The sequence below is a fragment of the Sturnira hondurensis genome, unplaced genomic scaffold, assembly GCF_014824575.4.
Source record: "Sturnira hondurensis isolate 20B ecotype Veracruz unplaced genomic scaffold, ASM1482457v3 Scaffold0004322, whole genome shotgun sequence".
Lineage (NCBI taxonomy): Eukaryota > Metazoa > Chordata > Mammalia > Chiroptera > Phyllostomidae > Sturnira > Sturnira hondurensis.
The window spans coordinates 3,180,989-3,202,354 of record NW_028076953.1 but is presented as its reverse complement, the minus strand read 5'-3'; the positions used below and the strand labels follow the sequence as shown (position 1 = coordinate 3,202,354).

General features: G+C 34.5%; 1 protein-coding gene across 10 annotated transcripts in view; it reads left to right on the top strand.

The window, feature by feature from the left end:
• EVI5 (ecotropic viral integration site 5) overlaps positions 1 to 21,366 on the top strand; it is a 251,238-nt gene that overhangs the window by 132,943 nt on the left and 96,929 nt on the right. For 8 of the 10 annotated variants that reach the window (XM_037045491.1, XM_037045490.1, XM_037045492.1 and 5 more), the window contains 3 exons: positions 4,161 to 4,214; positions 6,252 to 6,284; positions 6,843 to 6,989. In XM_037045491.1, the coding sequence (XP_036901386.1) occupies positions 4,161 to 4,214; positions 6,252 to 6,284; positions 6,843 to 6,989 (234 nt within the window). The remainder of the gene's footprint in view (positions 1 to 4,160; positions 4,215 to 6,251; positions 6,285 to 6,842; positions 6,990 to 21,366) is intronic. The other 2 variants (XM_037045494.1, XM_037045497.1) reach the window with 2 other exon arrangements.

The window sequence follows — 21,366 nt, the reverse complement described above, 5'->3', positions numbered from 1 at the left end:
GCTCTAATGTTTTCAGCGAAATAAATACTAAGCAAGATTGTCGTCTGATAGTGGATGAGAGAATTGCTGGTTCCGAGAAAGAGGAGCAGGTATAAAATAGTGACCTAAGAGCAGGGGAGAAGGAATGGACTAAGTAAATACATATGTATTGCTAGGGTGCATTAAGAGTCCAAATGACCTGAGTGATTGTTAATTTAAATAAGCATCATGGTTATATTTTTCTTTAGCCATATTTACCAGTATACATACAGACACAGAGTTGTCAGTATGTTGACCAAGAGTTGTGGTTTCATCATGAAAGAGTACTAACTGCTAAGAAAGAGGTGGGGTCGGGGGATAAAAGCAAGGGAAAGTCTATAATGATAGGGAATTGAGAGAAGAGAAGGAGTGAGGAACAGTGAAAAGCTGGTAAGATCGCTAGATTGTTCGTATGAGGAGAATTGTTGAACTTGGGTTATACCATAAAATAAGTAGTTTGAAAAGAATAGGAGATGATGGTTGAACAGTAGGTTGTTTGAAATCAGAATTTTCCTATTTTGGGATGTTTGTTTCTCACTTTTTTCATTATTAAAAATGTGCTTATAGTTAGCATCTTGTATATGCAGTTTTTCAGCACCTTAAATTTCCATAGCCAGTGTAAAAAGTAGAATTTTTGAATTGTGGGACATTTGTATTTTTAACATGTTTGATATGTACTAAGTGAATTTCCTAAAGAATATTCCCAGAGTATATTCTTCTTAGCAGCGAGTTTCTTTTTCACTAATACTTTGCTAACATTAGGTATTTCATCCTTGGTCTCGTTTTCAGTCTCAATTTTTCTTTTCTAATTTGCTAGTCAAAAGTCTTTTCTTTTTTTAGTTATACATGTCTATTGGTATTTCTCTTTGTGGTTTTCACTTTAAAGTTTAGAAAATAGTCTTTTAATTAGTTCCAAAAACTGTGATTAAAAACAAGGATGCCCAAAAATTTGTGAGAAATCAGGCAAGTGATACATTTTAGTCACTACCTTTCCTATGTATAAAGGCAATAAACATTCCAAAAATATCTTTGAAGATGTTTCATTGAAAGTAAAAATAAAAACATATCTAGGAATAACCTAAATGAAAATTAGGAAGTGAAACTTTGCATATATGCATTTTAAAAAGATGAATAAAAGGTAAAGACAAAAATAACTTTATCTTATATAAACACATGAATTTTCCCACAAAATACACGTTAACAAACCCAGTCAATTTTAATTCCTTGCAGTATTCCAGAGAAATAAAAAATCTAAAGAATAAGTGTAAAATAGACAAAAGTAATAAAATAATATTCATGCCTAACTTTAAAAATATGAGCAATGCTTATCACTAATCAAGTGTTTGGTGTACATTATGCACTGTGCTATCTCCTGTAATTCTCCTGTATCATCGTAGCTGTTAATTGCTCTGATTTTCTAGACGAGGAAATGGAGATCTAAGGCATTGAATGACATGCACGGATGTTAATTGAAGAATGAGGATTTGAAACTAAATCTGCCTAACTTCAAAACCAGTCTAGTCTCTTTACTAATTTAGTGCACTAATAGGTAAAGCTTGGCGAGGATAAATATAACAGTAGGGGAAATTAGCTTTACGGGATATTAAAGCATTACAAAGCCGTGTAATTACTGAAATACCATACTAGCCCCACAAAAAAACCCAAACATTTGAAATTTAATAGGTAATCCTGAAATAGTCTTGACTTAAACTGATAAAGTCTATTATAGTTATCAGTTCATGATGGAGTGGATATCACACAAATGAGGTATTGGTGATTTATTTAAAAAGTGTTATTAAGCCATTGGGGTAGATATTTGAGGAAAAGTCAATTTAGGTAGTTATTTGTAGCAGAATTTTAGATGACGGAATGGGAAGAAAATCCAGGTGAATTTTTAAAATTTTATTATTTTAATATTATTTCTGTTGTAACATTAATTTTATAGGCTCAATTGTCTGGTTGAACNAGATGAATAAAAGGTAAAGACAAAAATAACTTTATCTTATATAAACACATGAATTTTCCCACAAAATACACGTTAACAAACCCAGTCAATTTTAATTCCTTGCAGTATTCCAGAGAAATAAAAAATCTAAAGAATAAGTGTAAAATAGACAAAAGTAATAAAATAATATTCATGCCTAACTTTAAAAATATGAGCAATGCTTATCACTAATCAAGTGTTTGGTGTACATTATGCACTGTGCTATCTCCTGTAATTCTCCTGTATCATCGTAGCTGTTAATTGCTCTGATTTTCTAGACGAGGAAATGGAGATCTAAGGCATTGAATGACATGCACGGATGTTAATTGAAGAATGAGGATTTGAAACTAAATCTGCCTAACTTCAAAACCAGTCTAGTCTCTTTACTAATTTAGTGCACTAATAGGTAAAGCTTGGGGAGGATAAATATAACAGTAGGGGAAATTAGCTTTACGGGATATTAAAGCATTACAAAGCTGTGTAATTACTGAAATACCATACTAGCCCCACAAAAAAACCCAAACATTTGAAATTTAATAGGTAATCCTGAAATAGTCTTGACTTAAACCGATAAAGTCTATTATAGTTATCAGTTCATGATGGAGTGGATATCACACAAATGAGGTATTGGTGATTTATTTAAAAAGTGTTATTAAGCCATTGGGGTAGATGTTTGAGGAAAAGTCAATTTAGGTAGTTATTTGTAGCAGAATTTTAGATGACGGAATGGGAAGAAAATCCAGGTGAATTTTTAAAATTTTATTATTTTAACATTATTTCTGTTGTAACATTAATTTTATAGGCTCAATTGTCTGGTTGAACTTAACTTTCTAAATCTTTTAGGGTAAACAAAAAGTTACAAGTTTATTTTGATATAATATATTGAGAACATTTTGAGAATTACATTTGTTTCTTTGGATTTATCACTATAACAAAATTTAATTACTGCTTACTTGTGTAGACCACCATGCTATTTTGCAGTCTGAGATCACACATTTCAGATAATCTAAATATGTTTTAGTGAATAGAACAAGAAAATTTAATTTGCATAGTACTTTGTAGTAACTCTTAGGATATATTTATTTTAATTTGTGGTCCACTTATTGTATCCAATAAGATAGAATAATTCACAGTCCTTTATTTTCTTGGTCTGAGACTTTATGTTATATTTTAGTATTTACTGGCAAAATATTTCATTGAATTGATAGAAGAATTTTTCTGAGGAAGGCATTTATAGCAGGAACTTAGAAGAAAAGTAGGGTTGAAAGAAGGCTGGGTTGAGAGTTGTGGAGGAGATTGGTACAAAAAGATAAGGGGAGTTTTGATATTAATGATGACAAAACAGAGGAGTAACATTCAGCAGATACTAAAATGAAGGAGTAATTTATATAGGGGGCCAGTATGAAATTATATTGGTGACATATACAGATTTTTTAAAATGTAGAGTGTTTTAGATTTAATACTTGATGGCAGCAATTTGACAGGGTTTTAGGAGCCAGGCATTGAACAGTAAGATGAAGATTTTTTAAAATTTGGTTTTATTTTTTAAAATGCCACTCATAGGAGCTTTTAATTTTCTTAGCATTTAAAACAACACATGAGAAACAGTTTATTCACTGAAAACAAGTCATTCTTTGTATTTGCAGAATATAAGGAATTTTGCAACTTGGCACATGTAATGCATTATGAATGAAGACTGGTCTAATTCAAAACTGACAATTTGATATTTATCCTATGAGCATGCATTTTCCAAATTTCTTATTTATTTGATAGACATTTAAATACTGTTTATGTAGATAGGTTTTGTGGGAGATAAATGAGTTATATATACCCTTTTCTATCTAATGGGAATATTAAGAGCCATTAAGATAGGTACAAAGAAGAAAGGGGTTATTTCTGTGTTTACTGTAGCATACATTTAAAATTTACTCACAGCTGGAATAATATATGTGGTCATTTTCTTTGCCATGTATTTCTTACTCTGATCATTAAGAATTTGACAAACAATAATATAATCATTCCTTAGACTCCCTTCTTATTTATAAAAGGTGGTACATTTTTAACGATTACAATTTAGGTATCATTATTCTCAGGAATGTTTGCAAACAAACCTTTATTTGTTGCCATTTGTATGTTTGTTTTTTCTTTTTTTCCCCAGAGGTTACGCACAGAAAATAGACTTTTAAAACAGCGCATCGAAACATTAGAAAAGGTAAGTAAATGACTACTTACGGAAACTTCTGTTGAATACACTGCATTTTTTTTCTATTTTGTATAAAGGCTCAAGAAATCTAATAGTATATATGTCTCTGAAGTTCTGGTATTGACTGCTTCTCTTACTACTTAACTTGTAATCAGTAATAATTGATCACTACTAGTTCTTGAACTATGAAGTTTTAACTAAGGTTATTATTATAGTAACATTTATTTTCCTTACATATAATCTCTAAAATATATATTCTTTAGAGGTAACTTACTTGAGAATCTACTCTGTATAGTATTTTAAAGATGAGTTTCAAATATTGCCCTTTCTAGCCATATTAAATGTGGCAGTGATTCGTGTAAGGCCTAGCTAGGATTGCTTTAGTTTAGTCAAAGTGACTGACTAATTTCTTACGTGAAAATTCAACATGAGCCCTGGCTGGTGTGGCTCAGCGGAATGAGTGCTGGCCTTTGAACCTAAAGGTTGTCAGTTTGATTCCCAGTCAGGGTACAGCCTGGGTTGCGGCCTGGATCCCCACTTGAGGGCATGCTAGAGGCTACCTATTGATGTTTCTCTTCCTCTCTTTCTCCCTCCCTTCCCCCTTTCTAAAAATAAATAAAATCTTTTGAAAAATTCAACATGATTTTCAACACAGTGGAACTGTGCTTCAACTATTGGTTCTTAAAATTCTTTTGATACCACTTGTTACGTCTTCCTCTTTGTTTCCTTTAAAACAAATGTGCAAATGCGGAAATATTGCACTCTTTTTTATATTATGCTTTTGATATAAGCAGTCTTATTTTCCATGCTATAAGAATATATTGAGTAATAAAAGTATAGTTTAAGAGTTTTGTTTATTTTAAGAAAAACATCTGAATTTACAAAGTCTCTTGGTGTTTGGGGGTTTTTTGAACTAAAGATGAGAGAAAGTAGATTGAAAAGTACTCTGTATGATATTGCCAAGTATCTTAAAGTCTTCCCTGAAGATCTGTAGATCCCAACAGTCAAGAAAGCAATAAATAAAAAATAGTTGTCTTTTGTTTAAAAGTATTGATGGTTTTATGTTAAATAGTGCTGTGCAAGGACCAGGATGCTTACTTCCTACATGTCTATTTTTGTTGTATAATAATTACAGATACTATATTAAGTCCAAAATAGTTTTCTTGTATTTACTTCATACTATTAAAGTTGCTTAAATGATAATTCTACTTTTTTAGTGGCTATGCATAAAGGTTGAGCTTAGTTGTTTTTAAGTTGTTTTAATGATATACTTTTTTTTTTTTTACTAAATACTCAGTTTATATTAAAGTATACATATTCTTAAGTGGTCTTTTATCTTTGGAATGAGATATTTTCACAGAGAAAGCATTTGTATGTCATTGAACTTTCAGAATGAGAAAAGTGCTGTTAGGAAAGTTAAGCTTGGATTTTGATTCTAAAAACTAAGTACCTTTTTTACTGGCTTAGATGGCCCACCTGTGGCCTTTAGCACTTAGAACTCTATAAATACATATGTATCCATTAAATCTTCAATAAAAAGTGTACTTAGTTATTGCTAGAGAGTATAACTTTGAGCTTATTAATTTCATTTGTAATATTTTTCTTGCTTTGTGTCTTTGGAAGTTGGGGTTGCACAAATTACTGTCACACTTTGGAAGTGGAATTGCTTACTCAAATTCCTTCTCCCTTTCATATACCAGCAAGTGGTTAGAGCATATGGCTGACTCTAAAAATAAAGATTTAAAACTATTCTTAAAAAAGAAGATACTTACTTGTCCCAAGTAATGAAAAACCTCCTGGAATTTATGTTTAGTCTTTCCTAGAAGCACATGATTTGCTATAGACTAGCCTTATTGTAGTATATATTTTTAAGGTTTAAGAACAAAAACACATTTAGTAAAAATAGTTTTAAAATCTACATGTCTATTTTAATTACATGAAAAGTAGGTGGAATTTGGGTATGCTTTGTTTCTTTTTATTCCTAATTTTATCATCTTTATTTTATTTCTTTCTCTTACATTTCTATCTGAATTTTTCCTTTTGTAGGAAAGTGCTTCCTTGGCAGATAGATTGATACAGGTATAGTGTTTTGGGTTCTTTTTTTAGCATTTTCTCTAACATCTAAGGAAGTCTTAAATGTAGAAGTTTGTATTCTAATGCATGCAATTTTACATGCATTCTCCCAGAAATATTTTTGGGGAGGTATATATGGGTGTAAACTTATTTTTGATAACAGTATGTTATTTTGGTTTATTAAAATAAGCAAGCACCTTTTGCACGTTATAAAGCTAACCTTATTTTAAAGTATTGCAAAATGGCAATCAGTGGATTCTGTGAAATTAACTACTTATTCATTGAAATTTTAGTTTTGCATGTACAATTCAACAATATTGCATGAATTGAATTTTTATTGACTAAAAAAAGAATCATTCTTAAGATTGTCCGATGAATTTTTCATTTAGTTCCCCAAAATTTGCTGGAGCAATAATGAGCTGCTGGCTAACAATTGCTTAGGCTGTTCTGTTCTCCAAGGTGATTTTTTAAATATATGTCAAAGCAAATAACTAAACCTCACAAAGGCAGTCTTTCTTGACTCTATCCTAAGTTGCTTTACACACACAAAAATTATGTCCTAAGGGACAAGTGACAAGAGCCCAGGAGGCTGAGGAAAACTACCTCATAAAACGGGAACTGGCCACCATCAAACAGCAGAGTGATGAGGCCAGTGCTAAACTGGAGCAGGCTGAGAATACCATCAGGAAGCTCCAGCACCAACAGCAATGGGTAAGGAGTCCGGTAGTACCTTCTCTCACCTTTCTCATCCCCCTTCCTTTAAACCTCTTTTAAAAGCACAACTTCTGTGCTCTTGTTATAAATACTTTTGTTTTCTGCTTTAATTAAATTCTTAATCAAATTTATCTTCTGTAATACTTAGTGGTCTTATTGTGGCCTAAAGACTCTTCCTCCTGACATTTTTTTCTGTCTACATAGTTTCATTAAATGGGTAATATTTTCATTTCTTTCATTATGTTCTTGGTCATAGAAAATAAGCAATGTGCGTAATCCCTGCTTTTCAGGTTTTAGAAATCTATTTCATGATAGGTATTTTTCCGTGGGTAATTTTTAAATCATAACTTCAGCTAGTTTTTGTTAACGCTCCTAATGAAATACCCAAGGCAGAATATACATAATAATCTCATTTAAAGCTTTGATAATGTGACTTATGTCTTATGAAAGACTGTAGCGTTAACTTTTTACATAAAGACATTAAATTATGGGTTAAGGTACATGCCTACATTTTTGCAAAAGTAGAGTTGTTAAAATGAAAAAGAATGAACTCATAAAAATTTTGTTAACTAACTTAGGTACTGAACAAGTACTTATTGCACAGCTATTTTCGGGTACCATTTGCTATGCAGATGTCATTTTCCATTGGCAAATTCAGACTAGTGTGATCTTAATCAAGAATATGAGTGCTAAAAAGAAAAGTGACCTGTAAATCTTTGAAAAGGTATTTTCTTAGTTTTCTATATTTATGTAGGAGTTGGATTGTAGTGGGGTAGGCAGAAAAAAGTTGTGCTAAACCTACAACTCTGTATGGATTAGGAACCAAACAGAATGGCTTCAAAGTGCACATTAGTTTTATTCAGTAAAATTAAGAAACAGCATCATCCTGTGTACAAAAATCAGAAAACTACAAACAGAAAAGAAAAAATTGACAATTGAAAAAACAACATCAATTAATTATTTTCTATTATATTATTGAATACATTTAAAAATGAATAGAGGTAACTAAATTTTAGAATTACTAAAATGAATAGTAATTCTTTTGAAAAGAATATTCAAAAGATAGGGACTCAAATATTTTTATCTGCCTTATGAAATGTCAATAATATTGAAGTATAAAAATAGAAAAAGCAGAATTGGGGGTAATGTTAGCAATTAAGCCAAAATGAGTTATCAGTGCAATGTGATTTTGTTATAAGGATAGATAATAAGTATTATATTTGCATGAAGCATAAGTTATAGCCATATACATTAGAATCATGAATTATTAGTCTTTTGCATTGTTTTCTAAAAATTGACACCTCTAGATAGATATGTATAAAAATATAAAATGTTAGTTTAGAATGAAAGAGTGGGCAAGGAAAAATGGCCAGAATGAAACTGAAGCTTTTGGGAATTAAGTGTAACAAAAAGAATTTTTGTGGGTTTTTTTCCCAGGAAAAGATGACCCATAATTTGGGGCCGAGATATAACAAAGAGAAGGCAGATTCTTACTGCAGTTTCATTCCCAGTTTTTTCTCACTAAGCAGATATTCTCCTTTGGAATAAACTGTAAAACAGACATATGAAACAGAGATGAACAGAATAGGTGAAGGTAACAGAGCCCTGGTTAAATTCCCAATTTTAAAGCAAAGTACATATTCCTGGATATTAAATAATTTGCAAAATGATCATAGAAATTTTATCATTGCCCTTGAAGGGTATTAGAAAATAAGAGACACTAAAGGCTTTGGAGCTGGCAACTACAGTTATTGTACTTAGTAACGGTTAGAGATCTGAAAAGAAGGTCAGTCGCCTTGGTGGTTTATTGAAAATTCCTAGAACATCTGGTTTGCAAACAACTAGAAAGATAACTTTTACTGACCTACAGCCAGTTCACTATGTTTTAAGTCATAACAAAGTGACTTTGTTATCGTAATGAGCAAAAACTGTGTCATAAGTGCAGTTTTACAAGTTATTTGGTATGTTTCCAACATATCTTTTTAGTGAAGTACAAAAATGCAGATGAAAGGAGTAAACTGAAGTGGTTTCATAAGTGATTAACTGTTAATATATCCAGAGACTGTTAATATCGAAGTGAAGAGATATCAGAGGTCATTGCCGCCTAAACCTGTGCTTCAACTATTTTAATCTATTATTTAATCTTCATATGTGAGGTATGTTTCAGAATTGTATAAATGAAGTATTTCAGAAATGTAGCTAATATGTTGAATGATGAATCAGGATTCCAAAATATTTAAACAATCTTTTCAGAATAAGAAACTAAAATAAAAGGTTATTTTACAGAAATAAATCTATAGCTTTGCCTTTAAGTTTAAAATACAAAGCTATATCTTGGTGATGCTTTATATAATGAAGATCTAGAAATTTTAATTGGCAGAAAATCAGGAATTAGCCAATAATGTAATATGTTCACCGTCTTCTCCTCACCCCACCCCAATTCACAGATACAGTCTTCCTAAAAGTATAATAAACCAATTCAATTCTAAGTAGTTTGCAGAAAGTTTGTAATGTTGTGATTTGTCTGAATACCAAAACTTATGTGAAATTTTTACAGACTATATTCTGGCCAGTGTAGGAATGACTGTGGAAGCCCTGAATATTTTTAAACTACACAAAAGAAGACTTCGTAAAAACATGATAGATACAGTCATTTTCAAGTATTTGAGAGGTAATCTTATGGAAAATTATTTAGCCCTTTTTTTGATTTAGCTCCAGAGTACAGAATGTGCTTAAAACCCAAGGGTACAAAATCTTATTCCTTGGAATTTTGACAAATAGAATAGTTGCTTTGCAAGTAGTGAGCATACTGCTGCTACAAAGTGATCATCTGTTGCTAAAGGTTTTGATTATAGCCTTCATAAATTCTAAAAAACTCTCAGAATAAGGGTTTTAAAACTGTGTTGGGCAGGAAATATTGAGCTACCAATATAATCATCCACCACCACCACCTCTACTGGCAATACAGATGCTCCTTGACTTACAATGGGGCTATGTCCCATAAAACCATCATAAGTTGAAAATATTATAAGTAAAAAAAATGCATTTAATACACCGAACCTAACAAAACATCATAGCTTAGCCCAGCCTATCTTAAATGTGCTTAGACAAGATCCAAAAAACTCTGGCAATGCAATAAACTATAGGGTGTTGTCTGCATACTCTTGTGATCATGTGCATGACTGGGACCTGTGGTCGCAGTCTTTTTTTATAACTTAAAATTCTTTTGGTGCAAAAGACATATCAACTGGACATCAAAGTGTTATCTTTTGACCCCGATTTTTACCTAGCCCTTGTCTTTCCCCTTTTCCTCTAAATCAATTATAGTCATGAGGAAAAAACAGCAATCTATTCTGTACTTATTGTCAAGATATCAGGTTTAGTTTGTGTCAGCACTTTGTATTTTTCTCAGCTCTGTATGACTGTGATGTTAGTTTTAAAATGGAGCCATGTATTCATTCATTCATTGGAAAGATAATGTGCAAAGTATTGTCCTACTTGCTGAGGGTATAATAGTAAACAAGAAAATGAGGTCTGCAGTTACATGAAGTGTGTGTTTCAGTTTAGGAGAAATATATTAAATAAATATAATTTTAGGTGATGTTAAGGGCTGTGAAGAAAAAATAAAGCAGGGCCAAGGTGGTGGTTGCAGTGCTATTTTAGATAAGGTAGTTTTGGAGAGCTTACCTGGAGAAGTGAATTTGACCAGAAACTGAATTATATGAAGAAGAGCACAGTATGGATCTATAAACTCTAGGGAAACTAAAAATTTTTTATTTTATTTTTTAAATTTTTAATTATTTCATTGTTGTTCAATTACAGTTGTCTGCATTTTCCCCCCACAACTCCTCCTGACCCCAGGCAAACCCACCTCCCTCCCTTGCTTCCACCCTCCCCCTTGGTTTTGTCCATGTGCCTTGGTAGTAGTTCCTAAAAACCCTTCTCCCCATTGTCCCCTCCACTGTCCCCTCCCCACTCCCTAAATTTTTTAAGAAAGATATATAAATAAATAGCAAATAGCAGAGGTAAAATGGAATCACTTAAAAAATAACCATTTAATCAGGCAGAAAATGAGGAAAAAAAGGAACAGTGAACAAACAAATAGAAAACTAGCAAGATTGTAGGTTTTATATTCAACCACATCAACTGTTACATTAAATGCAAGTATTCTAAACATACCAATTAAAATGTTTGATTGAAAAAAAAAACCTATCTAACCAATGTGTTCCAATTGGTTAGGTGTTGTCCTGCAAAGCAAAAGGTGCCAGTTCAGTTCCTGGTCAGGGCACATGCCTAGGTTGCAGGTTCGGTCCCCAGTCAGGGTACATATGAGATACAACCAATCGATGTTTCTCTCCCACATCGATATTTCTCACCCTCTCCTCTTTCCCTTCTTTAAAACAAAAAGACAAGACCTGTCTGTAAGAAATTCACTTTGTATGCAAAGACTTTGGTAGGTTAAAAGTAAAAAGAGGTAGTAGCAATGAACAGTTGGAAAATAGAAAATTAAGAAAATAGTTCCACTGACAGTAGCATCTGAAAGAATAAAGTACCTATGAATTTATTTAAGATGAGAGTCCTATACACTGAAAACTATGTATTGATGATTGATTCAGTCATCTGTTGAAAGAAAGTAAAGAAGACATAAATAATGGAAAGCCATCTATTCCACGTCCATGGGTTGGGACACTTAGTATTGTTAACATGTCAGCACTATCCAATATGATCTGCAAACTCAATTCTGTCAACCCTACCAAAATCCAACAGTCTTCTGCAGAAATGGAATTGAAAGGAGCCCTCAATAGTGAAAATAGTCTTGAAAAAGAACAGAATTGGAAGACTCACACTGCTTGATTTTAAAACTTACTGCAAAGCTAGAATAATCAAAACTGTGGTACTAGCTTGAGAATAGACATATAGACATATAGACATATAGACCTTGCTGGTTTTATAAGTGATCCATTTATTCAGACATAGAGGATAGAATAGACATGTAGAGTAAAAAAGACATATAGGATAGAAATTTAGAGTCCAGGAATAAACTCATACATCTACGGCCAGTTGATTTTTTAAAATATTTTTATTTATTTATTTGTTTTGAGAGAGAAGGAAGGGAAGAGAAAGAGAAGGAAACATTGATGTGCCATTGATTGCCTCTTCCACGCCCCTAACCAGGGACCAGGTCTACAATCCAGGCATGTGCCCTGACCAGTAATCAAGCTAGTGACCATTTGTTTTGTGGGACAATGGCCAACCCACTGAGCCACATCAGTCAGGGTGGCCAATTGATTTTTGATAAGGGTGCCAAGACCATTTGATGAGGAAAGAATACTCTCTTTAACAAATTGTGCTGGGGAGACTAGATATCTTCATGCAAAAGAGTGAACTTTTATTCCTACCACACTCTGTTTATGAGAATTAACTCAAAATGAACAATGATCTAAATAGAGATTTTATGGTTTTAACACCAAAAAAAAAGCCTTTAGAAGAAAACATGGGTGTACATCTTTATTACCTCAGAGTTGGCAGTGGATTCTTAGATGTGAGTTTTCTAACAGCCAAAGCATAAGCAACAAAAGAAAAAAACAGTTCAATTGGACTTCATCAAAATTAAAACCTTCTGCCATCAAAGGACAGGCTACATGTCAGAAATGAATGGCAGAAAACATTTGCAAATCATGTATTTGACCAGGACTTAGCATCCAGAATATATAAAGAACTCTTAAAACTCAACAAAAAGACAAACAACCCACTTTAAAAATGAGCAAAGGACTTGAATAGACCTTTCACCAAAGAAGATATACAAGTGGGCAACAAGCATATGAGTACATTCAACATATTTCGTCTCTAGGGAAATGCATATCAACCACACCGAGGTGCCAGTTCACATTTATTATAATGGCTCTAATAAAGCCAAACAGAAAATAAGTGTTGGCAAGTCGATGGAGAAATTGGAGCCCTTGTGCATTGTTAGTGGAAATATAAAAGGGTCAGCTGCTATGGATAACAGTTTTATGGTTCCTCAAAGAGTTAAACATAGAGTTACCCTATGACTCACATAAAATTACCATATGGTCCGTAATTCATCTCTTAGATGTATTCCCAAAAGAATGGAAAGTTGGTATTCAAACAAGTGTGTAGCAACACATTTGTAGTAACATTCACAGAAGAATGAACACAGCCCAAATGTCCATCAGTAAAAGAGTGGATAAAAATGCGAAATGAAATATGCAGCCATCGAAAGGAGTGAAATATTGATACGTGCTATAATATGGATGAACTTCCAAAATCTTAAAGTTAAGTGAAAGAAGTCAGACACAAAAGATCAAAAGGTCACATATTGCATGATTCCATTTATGTGAAATACCCAGAATAGATAAATCCATAGAGAAAGAATGCAGATTGGCAATTGCCAGAAGGTGAAGGTCGGGAAAAGATAAGAAACTACTTAATAGGTGGGGGATTATACATTGGGCTGCTGGAAATGTTTTAGAACTGGATAGGTTGGTGGTTGCCAAAATTCTAAATATACTAATGACACTGAATTGTTTGCTTTAAAATGGTTGTTTGAATTTTGCCTCAAAAAGTTCTTTTTAAAAAAGACTAAAGAAATGAAGGTTTAAGGCTCAAAGAAACAACAAATTTAGCTTTAATGATTGTGGTAGAAGGGAGAAAGTGTCACATCCCAGTGCTGGAACCCATTAGTAAAGGTCAGGGTAGGACCCAGAGTGGGCTAGCTTGTAGGAGGCACCTGAAAGGATTAGGTGATCCCTCGGGACTGGAGTTAGGCAAATCTTAATCAGAGTTGTGGTTTGCGTTGAAACCAGAGGAGGAGTGCAAAGGAAAGCACAGATCATTTGTGGCAACTGGAGAAGTGACTTAAAACAAGTTGTCAGACCAATGACCTGTAAGGAACTATAACCCAAAGGCAAGAGGTTTAAGACATACAAGAAGCAAGAATTTGAAATAGGGGATTAGTGGACTAATGGGAGAAAAGGTTTGGCAAGTGTTGATTATGGGACTATTACCCACAGCTACAATTTAACATGACTTGGGAGGATATGATGTTTGGATAGGCTAGCTCCATAATGTGCCAGAGTAGAGTGTATGTGGGTTTGTTTTTTTGTGTTCCTCTACCTAGAAGTAAGGTTGTTCACAGAATCAATGAATTTGAGGTTGTCTCAGCTATAAAAGTTGGGGGTAACAGAGGATAAGTAGATTGTTATATGAATGTTGAAAATGTAGGACAGCATAATATTATAGCTAATGAAGATATTCTCCACTCCCCAGTGAATTTCCAGGAGTGAAGGATCAAGATGATCTGCCTGTAACTATTGAGCACAATGTACTAATTACACCAGGAGGAAAAATGTAAAAAGATGAAAAAGATATACTGTACAAACACTAAACAAAAGAAAACTGGAGTTTATATATTAATGTCAGATAAAGTAGACTTCAAAACAAGGAGTAGGTCCAGGAAGAGGGGCGTTTTGTGATAGTAATAGGGTCTGTTCACCAAGAAGACATAATAATCTTACTTAGGATTGTATGTGTTTAGGAATATATGTCTCCAAACATGTGTGTACTTCTAACAGAGCATCATGAAGCTGAACTGAGAGAACTGAAAGGTGAAGTGGACCTTTATACCCCCTTCTCAGTAATTGATGAAACAGGTAGGAGGAAAATCAGTGTGGATATAGCACTGAATGCTTATATTAGGAAAGGAATAAGTTTCAAACCAGTAAACTAAGCTGCCTTAAGAAACAATGTATAAAAGCAAGTTTAACCTAAAGCAAGTGGAAGGAAAAGATAATAAGAAAAAATAGAAATCAATGATACTAAATCGGTACAAAAAATATTGAGAAACCCCCTGAAAAGCTCGTTCTTTGAAATGATTAATAAAGTCAATAAACCTCTGTTTAGAGTCTAGACTGACTGGAGAGAGGCGAAATAACCAAGGTCAAGGATGAGTTTTTTTTAAATTGTATTTTGTTGATTATGCTATTACAGCTGACTTGATTTTTCCCCCTTTGCCCCCTCCACCCAGCACCCCCTGCTCCCTCAGGCAAACCTCCACCATTGTTCATGTCCATGCGTCATGCATGTAAGTTCTTTGGCTACTGCATTTCCTATACTGCACTTTACATCCCCATGGCTGTTCTGTGACTACCTTATTTGTACTTCTTAACTCCTCTCACCTCTTCACCCATCCCCCCATATCCCCCTCCCATCTGGCAACCATCAAATGGCTCCATATTCATGATTCTGTTTCTGTTCTTCCTGTTTGCTTAATTTATTTTTTAGTTTCATTTGGTTTTTTTTCTTTCTTTTTTTTTTAATTTAACTTTTGTTCAAGTACAGTTTTCTTTCTTGTATTCCCAGCCCTGCCCCCCCCAGTGCTCCCCACCCCCCTCCCATCTCCACCCCTCATCTTAGTTATTGTCCATGTGTCCTTCATACTTATTCACGTGAGTCCATCCCCTTTTACGCTGTGCTTCTCTCCCCTCTCTCCTCTGGACCCTGTCAGCACATTCTGTATTTCAGTGTCTTTGGTTACATTTTGCTTGCTTGTTTGTTTTGTTGTTTACATTCCTGTTAAAGGTGAGATCATAGGTGCCGATGGCATATTTCACAGACATAGAACAAACACTTCAAAAATTTATATGGAACTACAAAAGACCACGAATAGCAGCTGCAATTTTGAGAAAGAAGAGCAAAGTAGGAGGGATTGCAATACCTGATATCAAACTATACTACAAGGCCACTGTAATCATTTGTTAATAGATATGTATGTATTGCCATTTTATTGCTCATAGTTTTGATCTTTTTTCTAAATAAGTTCCTTTAAAATTTTGTATAATAATGGTTTGGTGATGAACTTCTTTAGTTCTTTTTTCTTGTCTGAGAAGCTGTTTATCTATCTTCAATTCTGAATGGTATTGTTGCTGAGTAAAGCAGTCTTGGTTGTAGATCTTTGCTTTTTATGACTTTGAATATTTCTGGCCAATCCATTATAGCCTGCAAAGTTTCTTTTGAGGAATCAGCTGACAGTCTTTGAGAATTCCCCTGTAGGTAACTAACTTCTTTTCTGTTGCTGCTTTTGAGATTCTCTCTTTATCTTTAACCTTTGGTGTTTTAATTATGATATGTCTTGGAATGGGCCTTTTTGCATCCATCTTGTTTGGGACTCTCTGTGCTCCCTGGACTTGCATCTTTATTTCCTTCGCCAAATTAGAGAAGTTGTCTTTCATTATTTTTTCAGATTTCCAATTCTTGCTCTTTCTCTTCTCTTCTGGTATTATGGTGCAAATCTTGGATCTTTTGAAGTTGTCCCAGATGCTCCTTATAATATCCTCATTTTTTAAATTCTTTTTTCTTCTCATTGGTTGTTCTCATTGGTTGTTTTCTGCTTCCTTATGTTCCGAATCATTGATGTGATTCTCAGCTTCATCCACTCTGCTGTTTCTTACTTGTAAATTGTTCTTTATTTCCATTATTGTAAATTGAATCCGTCATTTCTGACTGAATCTTTCTTAGATTCAGGTCCTCACTAAGTTGCAGGACCTCACACTATTGTGGTCCTCATTAAGTTTCTTGAGCATCCTCATAACCTTTGTTTTGAGTTCTGCATTTGATAGGTTGCTTATCTCCATTTTGTTCCTTTATTTTTCTGGAGTTTTGATCTGTTCTTTCTTTTGAGTCATGTTTCTTTGTCTCCTCACTTTGGCAAACTTCCTGTGTTTGTTTCTATGTATTAGATAGACCTACTTTGACTCTGTTGTCTTGGTAGTGTGGCCTAATGTTGTAGGTGTCCTGTAGAGTCCAGTGACACATCCTCTCTGTTTACCCAGCCTGGGTACTTGAGGTGCACTTTTTGTGTGGGCTGAGTACACCCTTTTTTTGTAGTTGAGCCTTAGTTGCTGTTGGCAGATCAGTGGGAGGGATTTACCCAGGCCAGTCAGTTGCAAGGATTGGCTGTAACCTCTGGCCTCTATGGAGAATCAGCTGTGCAGGGGCAGGGTAGTGGTGTTCCAGTGTGGTCTGTAGCTGTTCACTGGCTGCACTGGCCCTGATGTTTCACAGACAGTACAGGCCAGGGTCAGGCCCTATCTGTTTTGCTTGTGGCCACCCTGCCTGAGCTGTAAAGCAATCTGAAATGGTTGCTACTTGTGCTGGGGTGGAGATTCCCAGGCGAAGCCAAGCTGTGAGTCTAGGCTGGCTGCTGCTAGTGTGAGACCTGGGGCTCACTGAGGTCAGCTCTTGCTTGTTTGAGAGAATTTAGGATCTTGGGCAGCATGAGCCAGGATCAGCCATTCATAGGGAAAAGCAGCTTGGTTTGGCCCATAAGTTGGGTGGGGCAGAGTCTCTGGGGATCTCCAAGGTGGGTCAAACAGTGTTGTCGAGGTTGGTAGAGTCTCAGATATGGCACTAGCTTGCTGGCTCTGTGAGTGGAGGGTTTAGAAAAGGGACAATGGCTTCTCCTCACCTTGATGCTAGACTCTTCAGTTTCTCCCTGTATGCCACTGGTGCCTTTCAAGCTGCTACCCCAGTGCTGGAGCTCAGAGGGAGTGAGTCTGAGTGGGTGAGTTCATGTGTGGTTTCTTTAAGAGGAACTGCTTGGGGCTCTAGCAGTTTCCTCCACAGACTCAGTCCCTGTTGGTTTTTGCAGCCAGAAGTTGTGGGGACTTATCTTTTGGGCTTGGAAACCTGAGCTGTGAGGCCTAGTGTGAGGCTGGGACTCCTTGCTCCCAAGATATCCCTCTTGAGTTTTTATCTGCCACACATGGATGTGGGAGCAGCTTGTTCCGCGTGTCTGTGCCCCTCCTACCAGTCTGGATGGATATGGCTTCTTTAATTCTGTAGTTTTTAGACTCCCATTGAACTCAGTTTCTGATTGTTCTGAGTGATCATGGTTCTCTATTTTAGTTTTAATTTTGATTTGGTTGTGTGAAGAGATGAGCAATGTCTGCCTATGCTGCTGTTGTGACCAGAAGTTGACATTGACTTCTTACAGATATAGCCAAGTTGTCTTGTCTCATATTCTGAATTTGATTCCTTCCTCATGGTGTCATTTTTCCAGTAAACTAGAATCAGTTAATAATTTTTAACATTTCAGTGATAGATGATGCTGTGAACTTTATTTTGCTTTAAATCAGGAAGCACATAAGTTGTTGTTACTATTTAGTGATGCTGAGTTTGATTACCATGTGAAGTTTGGCTACCATAGACTTTCCCATGTAAAGGTATGATTTCTCTGCAACTATTAAGTAATCTCTTGGGAAATATTTTTGTACCAAATAAATATCCTATCCTGTATTCATTGGCCTCATACCTAATGGTTTTAGCCTCCAATTATTGGGTTTCCAAAATGGTGATTTTCATATTTTCTCATTTTTCTACATTTATTAACTAATGCTTTTCTCTAAAGAGATCTTTCTCTTTTTTCCCCTTTAATCTCTCTTACTTACAATGTACTCTTCCTTATCACTCCAGATTCATGGACTTTTTGTTTAATGTTTTATATAATTTTTAATGGTTTTGAGGCTGTTAGTACAATAATATGCCATAGTTTTTTTTACAGTAATGTATCAGTTTTTTCCAAAGCAGTTTTTAAAAAGTAAATTTTATTTTTAATTAATTTTAGGTATTCATGTTTTTTATAAAGCATTTCTGTTCTACAGTTATTAAATAATTGTCTAACAGAAAAATGATTTATTTTATGCTGAACCCTGATATAACTATCAAGTACTAACTTGATATTGTTGGTTTGCAAAAATGACTGAGTTAATTTCTTTTTGAATTTAGTATTCAATACATTTTGTATGCATTAAATATATGCATATACAAAGTATATATATATATATATATATAGTTTTTAGTACACAGTATATACACTAAATGCTAAGTAAAATTTAAATTAAATAAAAAACTTAGCATAAGATAAAGCCAAGCAGTAAGAATAAATTGTCAGTTTAAGTATTTGTTTTACATGTTCCATGTCAGTTTTTCCAGGAAACCTAAAAGTAGAAATGATACAATAATGATCCAATAATGTTATACAGTTGCCTTTTCTGACTCTGTCCTTTTGAGTGCTTTATGTTGGACAGTGTTTCATGATGAGATCAACTGTCTTAGAATCTTGCTTGATCTGTTTAAAAGCACTTTGCCCACACATGACTGCTTATCATTCAGGTACTCTGAATAAACAGTTGTGTCCAGCCATTTCTTGGCTAGGTTCAGCATAAAGAATAAGGACTGTAGCAGTTAAGGCTGCCTAGTACTGAAATGATAGCCTTTTGAAGTTCTTGGGACTTTCGTACTAGGAAGTACTGAAGGGGAAGCTAGACAAGATTTCTTCTCACCTTCCTTTTGTTTCCTATAATTCTAGAGGAAAATATGAAAGAATTATGTGATCCTTTTAAGAACCAAGGATTTTATATGAGAAAGAAAAACTAATCTTACTTAGATTAAACTCATGAATAAACTTTATTAAACTAAGAACTGTCAGTGGCAGTTGTGAAATCTTCTAGATAATTTATTTTAGAAAATGTGTTTGTTCCGCAGCATTTAGGAATTGCCCTATGCCTGATTTAGCTACTTAGTGATTTTGTTTTCCTTTATGAATACTGAAGTTAATGTTTATGTCTCTTCTTTTGTTATAATACTGCTTAGCTCTACTATAGTGGCACTTAAAGAAAAGCCATTTAATGTGTAATAATTTACCAGTTATTGGCACATTGTTCATAAGCCCATTATTGGGTGATTACCCTGGTGACTGGGGAGGAGGCTGACTGGTATCCACACAGTGGATCATTCTATCCAACTGGCTTTAAAATCCTTCTCTACTGAGCCCACCCTTCAGTGAGCACTCACATTGCACATATATTTCATCATGTTTTCAGCCCACTGAGAGAGGACTCTCTACATACAGCTTCCCTAGATTTCTTTGTTACCAATTTTTCATTCTACATTAAACCAAGGTATGTCCAGCATTTCCAGTTTACTTGTTGTGGGTCACCTTTTGGTTTTTGTTTCAGTCAACCAGCTAGACAAATGCTAGAGCCTTTTCTGACTCTTAAAACTGCAATACTAAAGTGTAGAATCTCTGTATAGCGAGACCATATTATTATTAAGAATTAATTTCAATGAAAATACTATATGTCCAACAAAAATGCATATGAATATAATTGGCCAGGGTGAAATTGCCTTTGTGGAGTTAGATTCATTCTGAATACTTCTTTAAAGTGAATCAAGGTTTGTTAATTTTAGTTACATGTTTCTTTAGTAAACACAGATTCAAAACTTCCTTGGCCCTCTGTTCATTTCAATTTAGTGTGAAAGGTAACATAAAATGTTAAATAATAATACCCACGTACTCTAACAGCTATAACAGGAGGGGGATGTATGTAGGACTATTGTAATGATCCAAAGAAAGACGAAGGCATGAATAAAAACAAAGACAATGAAGGTGGAGAGGAACAGGCAAATTCAAGAACTATCTGGAAGAAAGGTGACTCAGGTTTGGTGATTGAATGGTACAGGCTGAATATAAGAGGGAAAGTTTTGACTTGGCCGTATATTAGATGGTGGGATTCTTAACAAAATAATAAATACATTAGGAGGAAGAGATGGGGAGTTCAGTTTTGACATGTCGAACATGAGGTGAATATGAGGTCTACCAGATACAGAAGACCAGTAGGAAGTTCTGCATATGGATCTAGCTTATCCATATAGAAAGATCTGGGCTGGAAATATGGACCTGAGAGTCAGATCTACTCATCTGTCCATCTATCTATCTCTCAATCAATTTCCCTTGAGTTCCATCATTGTATGTTCTCTCTTCCTCTGCCCGTCTCTCTTTCCTTCTGTCCCCTTTTTGCTATTTTATAGATCCTTCCTTGGTAATTTCATTCACTGGCTAAGTAGACTCTGTAAAGACAATATCCAGTACATATGGACAGTTTCTGATATTGCCTACACATACAGTCTGTATAGACAGTTGATGCAGACACCAGCCTGCAGTGTCCATGGCATTATAGATGAGATGAGACAAATTCACACGGATTACCGAGCCTGTGGAGAAAAAGGGACAGCATGCTGCTCACTGAGAGAGAGCGAGAGCGAGCGAGCACCTGATCCTTACCTGGACAAGCTTTTATTGGATTTAATTTGCAAATGAATACAGGGTGTATACATAAAGCTCATCAATTATTGTCAGGCAGAAATAATTAAACAATAGATAACATTCAAAGAATTCTGAGGGCTTATTTTGAATTAGGGTCAGATAGTTAAAGGGCCATAAAACTTTGGGGAACAAACTCACTTCATGCTTGGACCCTTATTTAAATTGAGAGTATTAGCAAAGTAGGTTTCA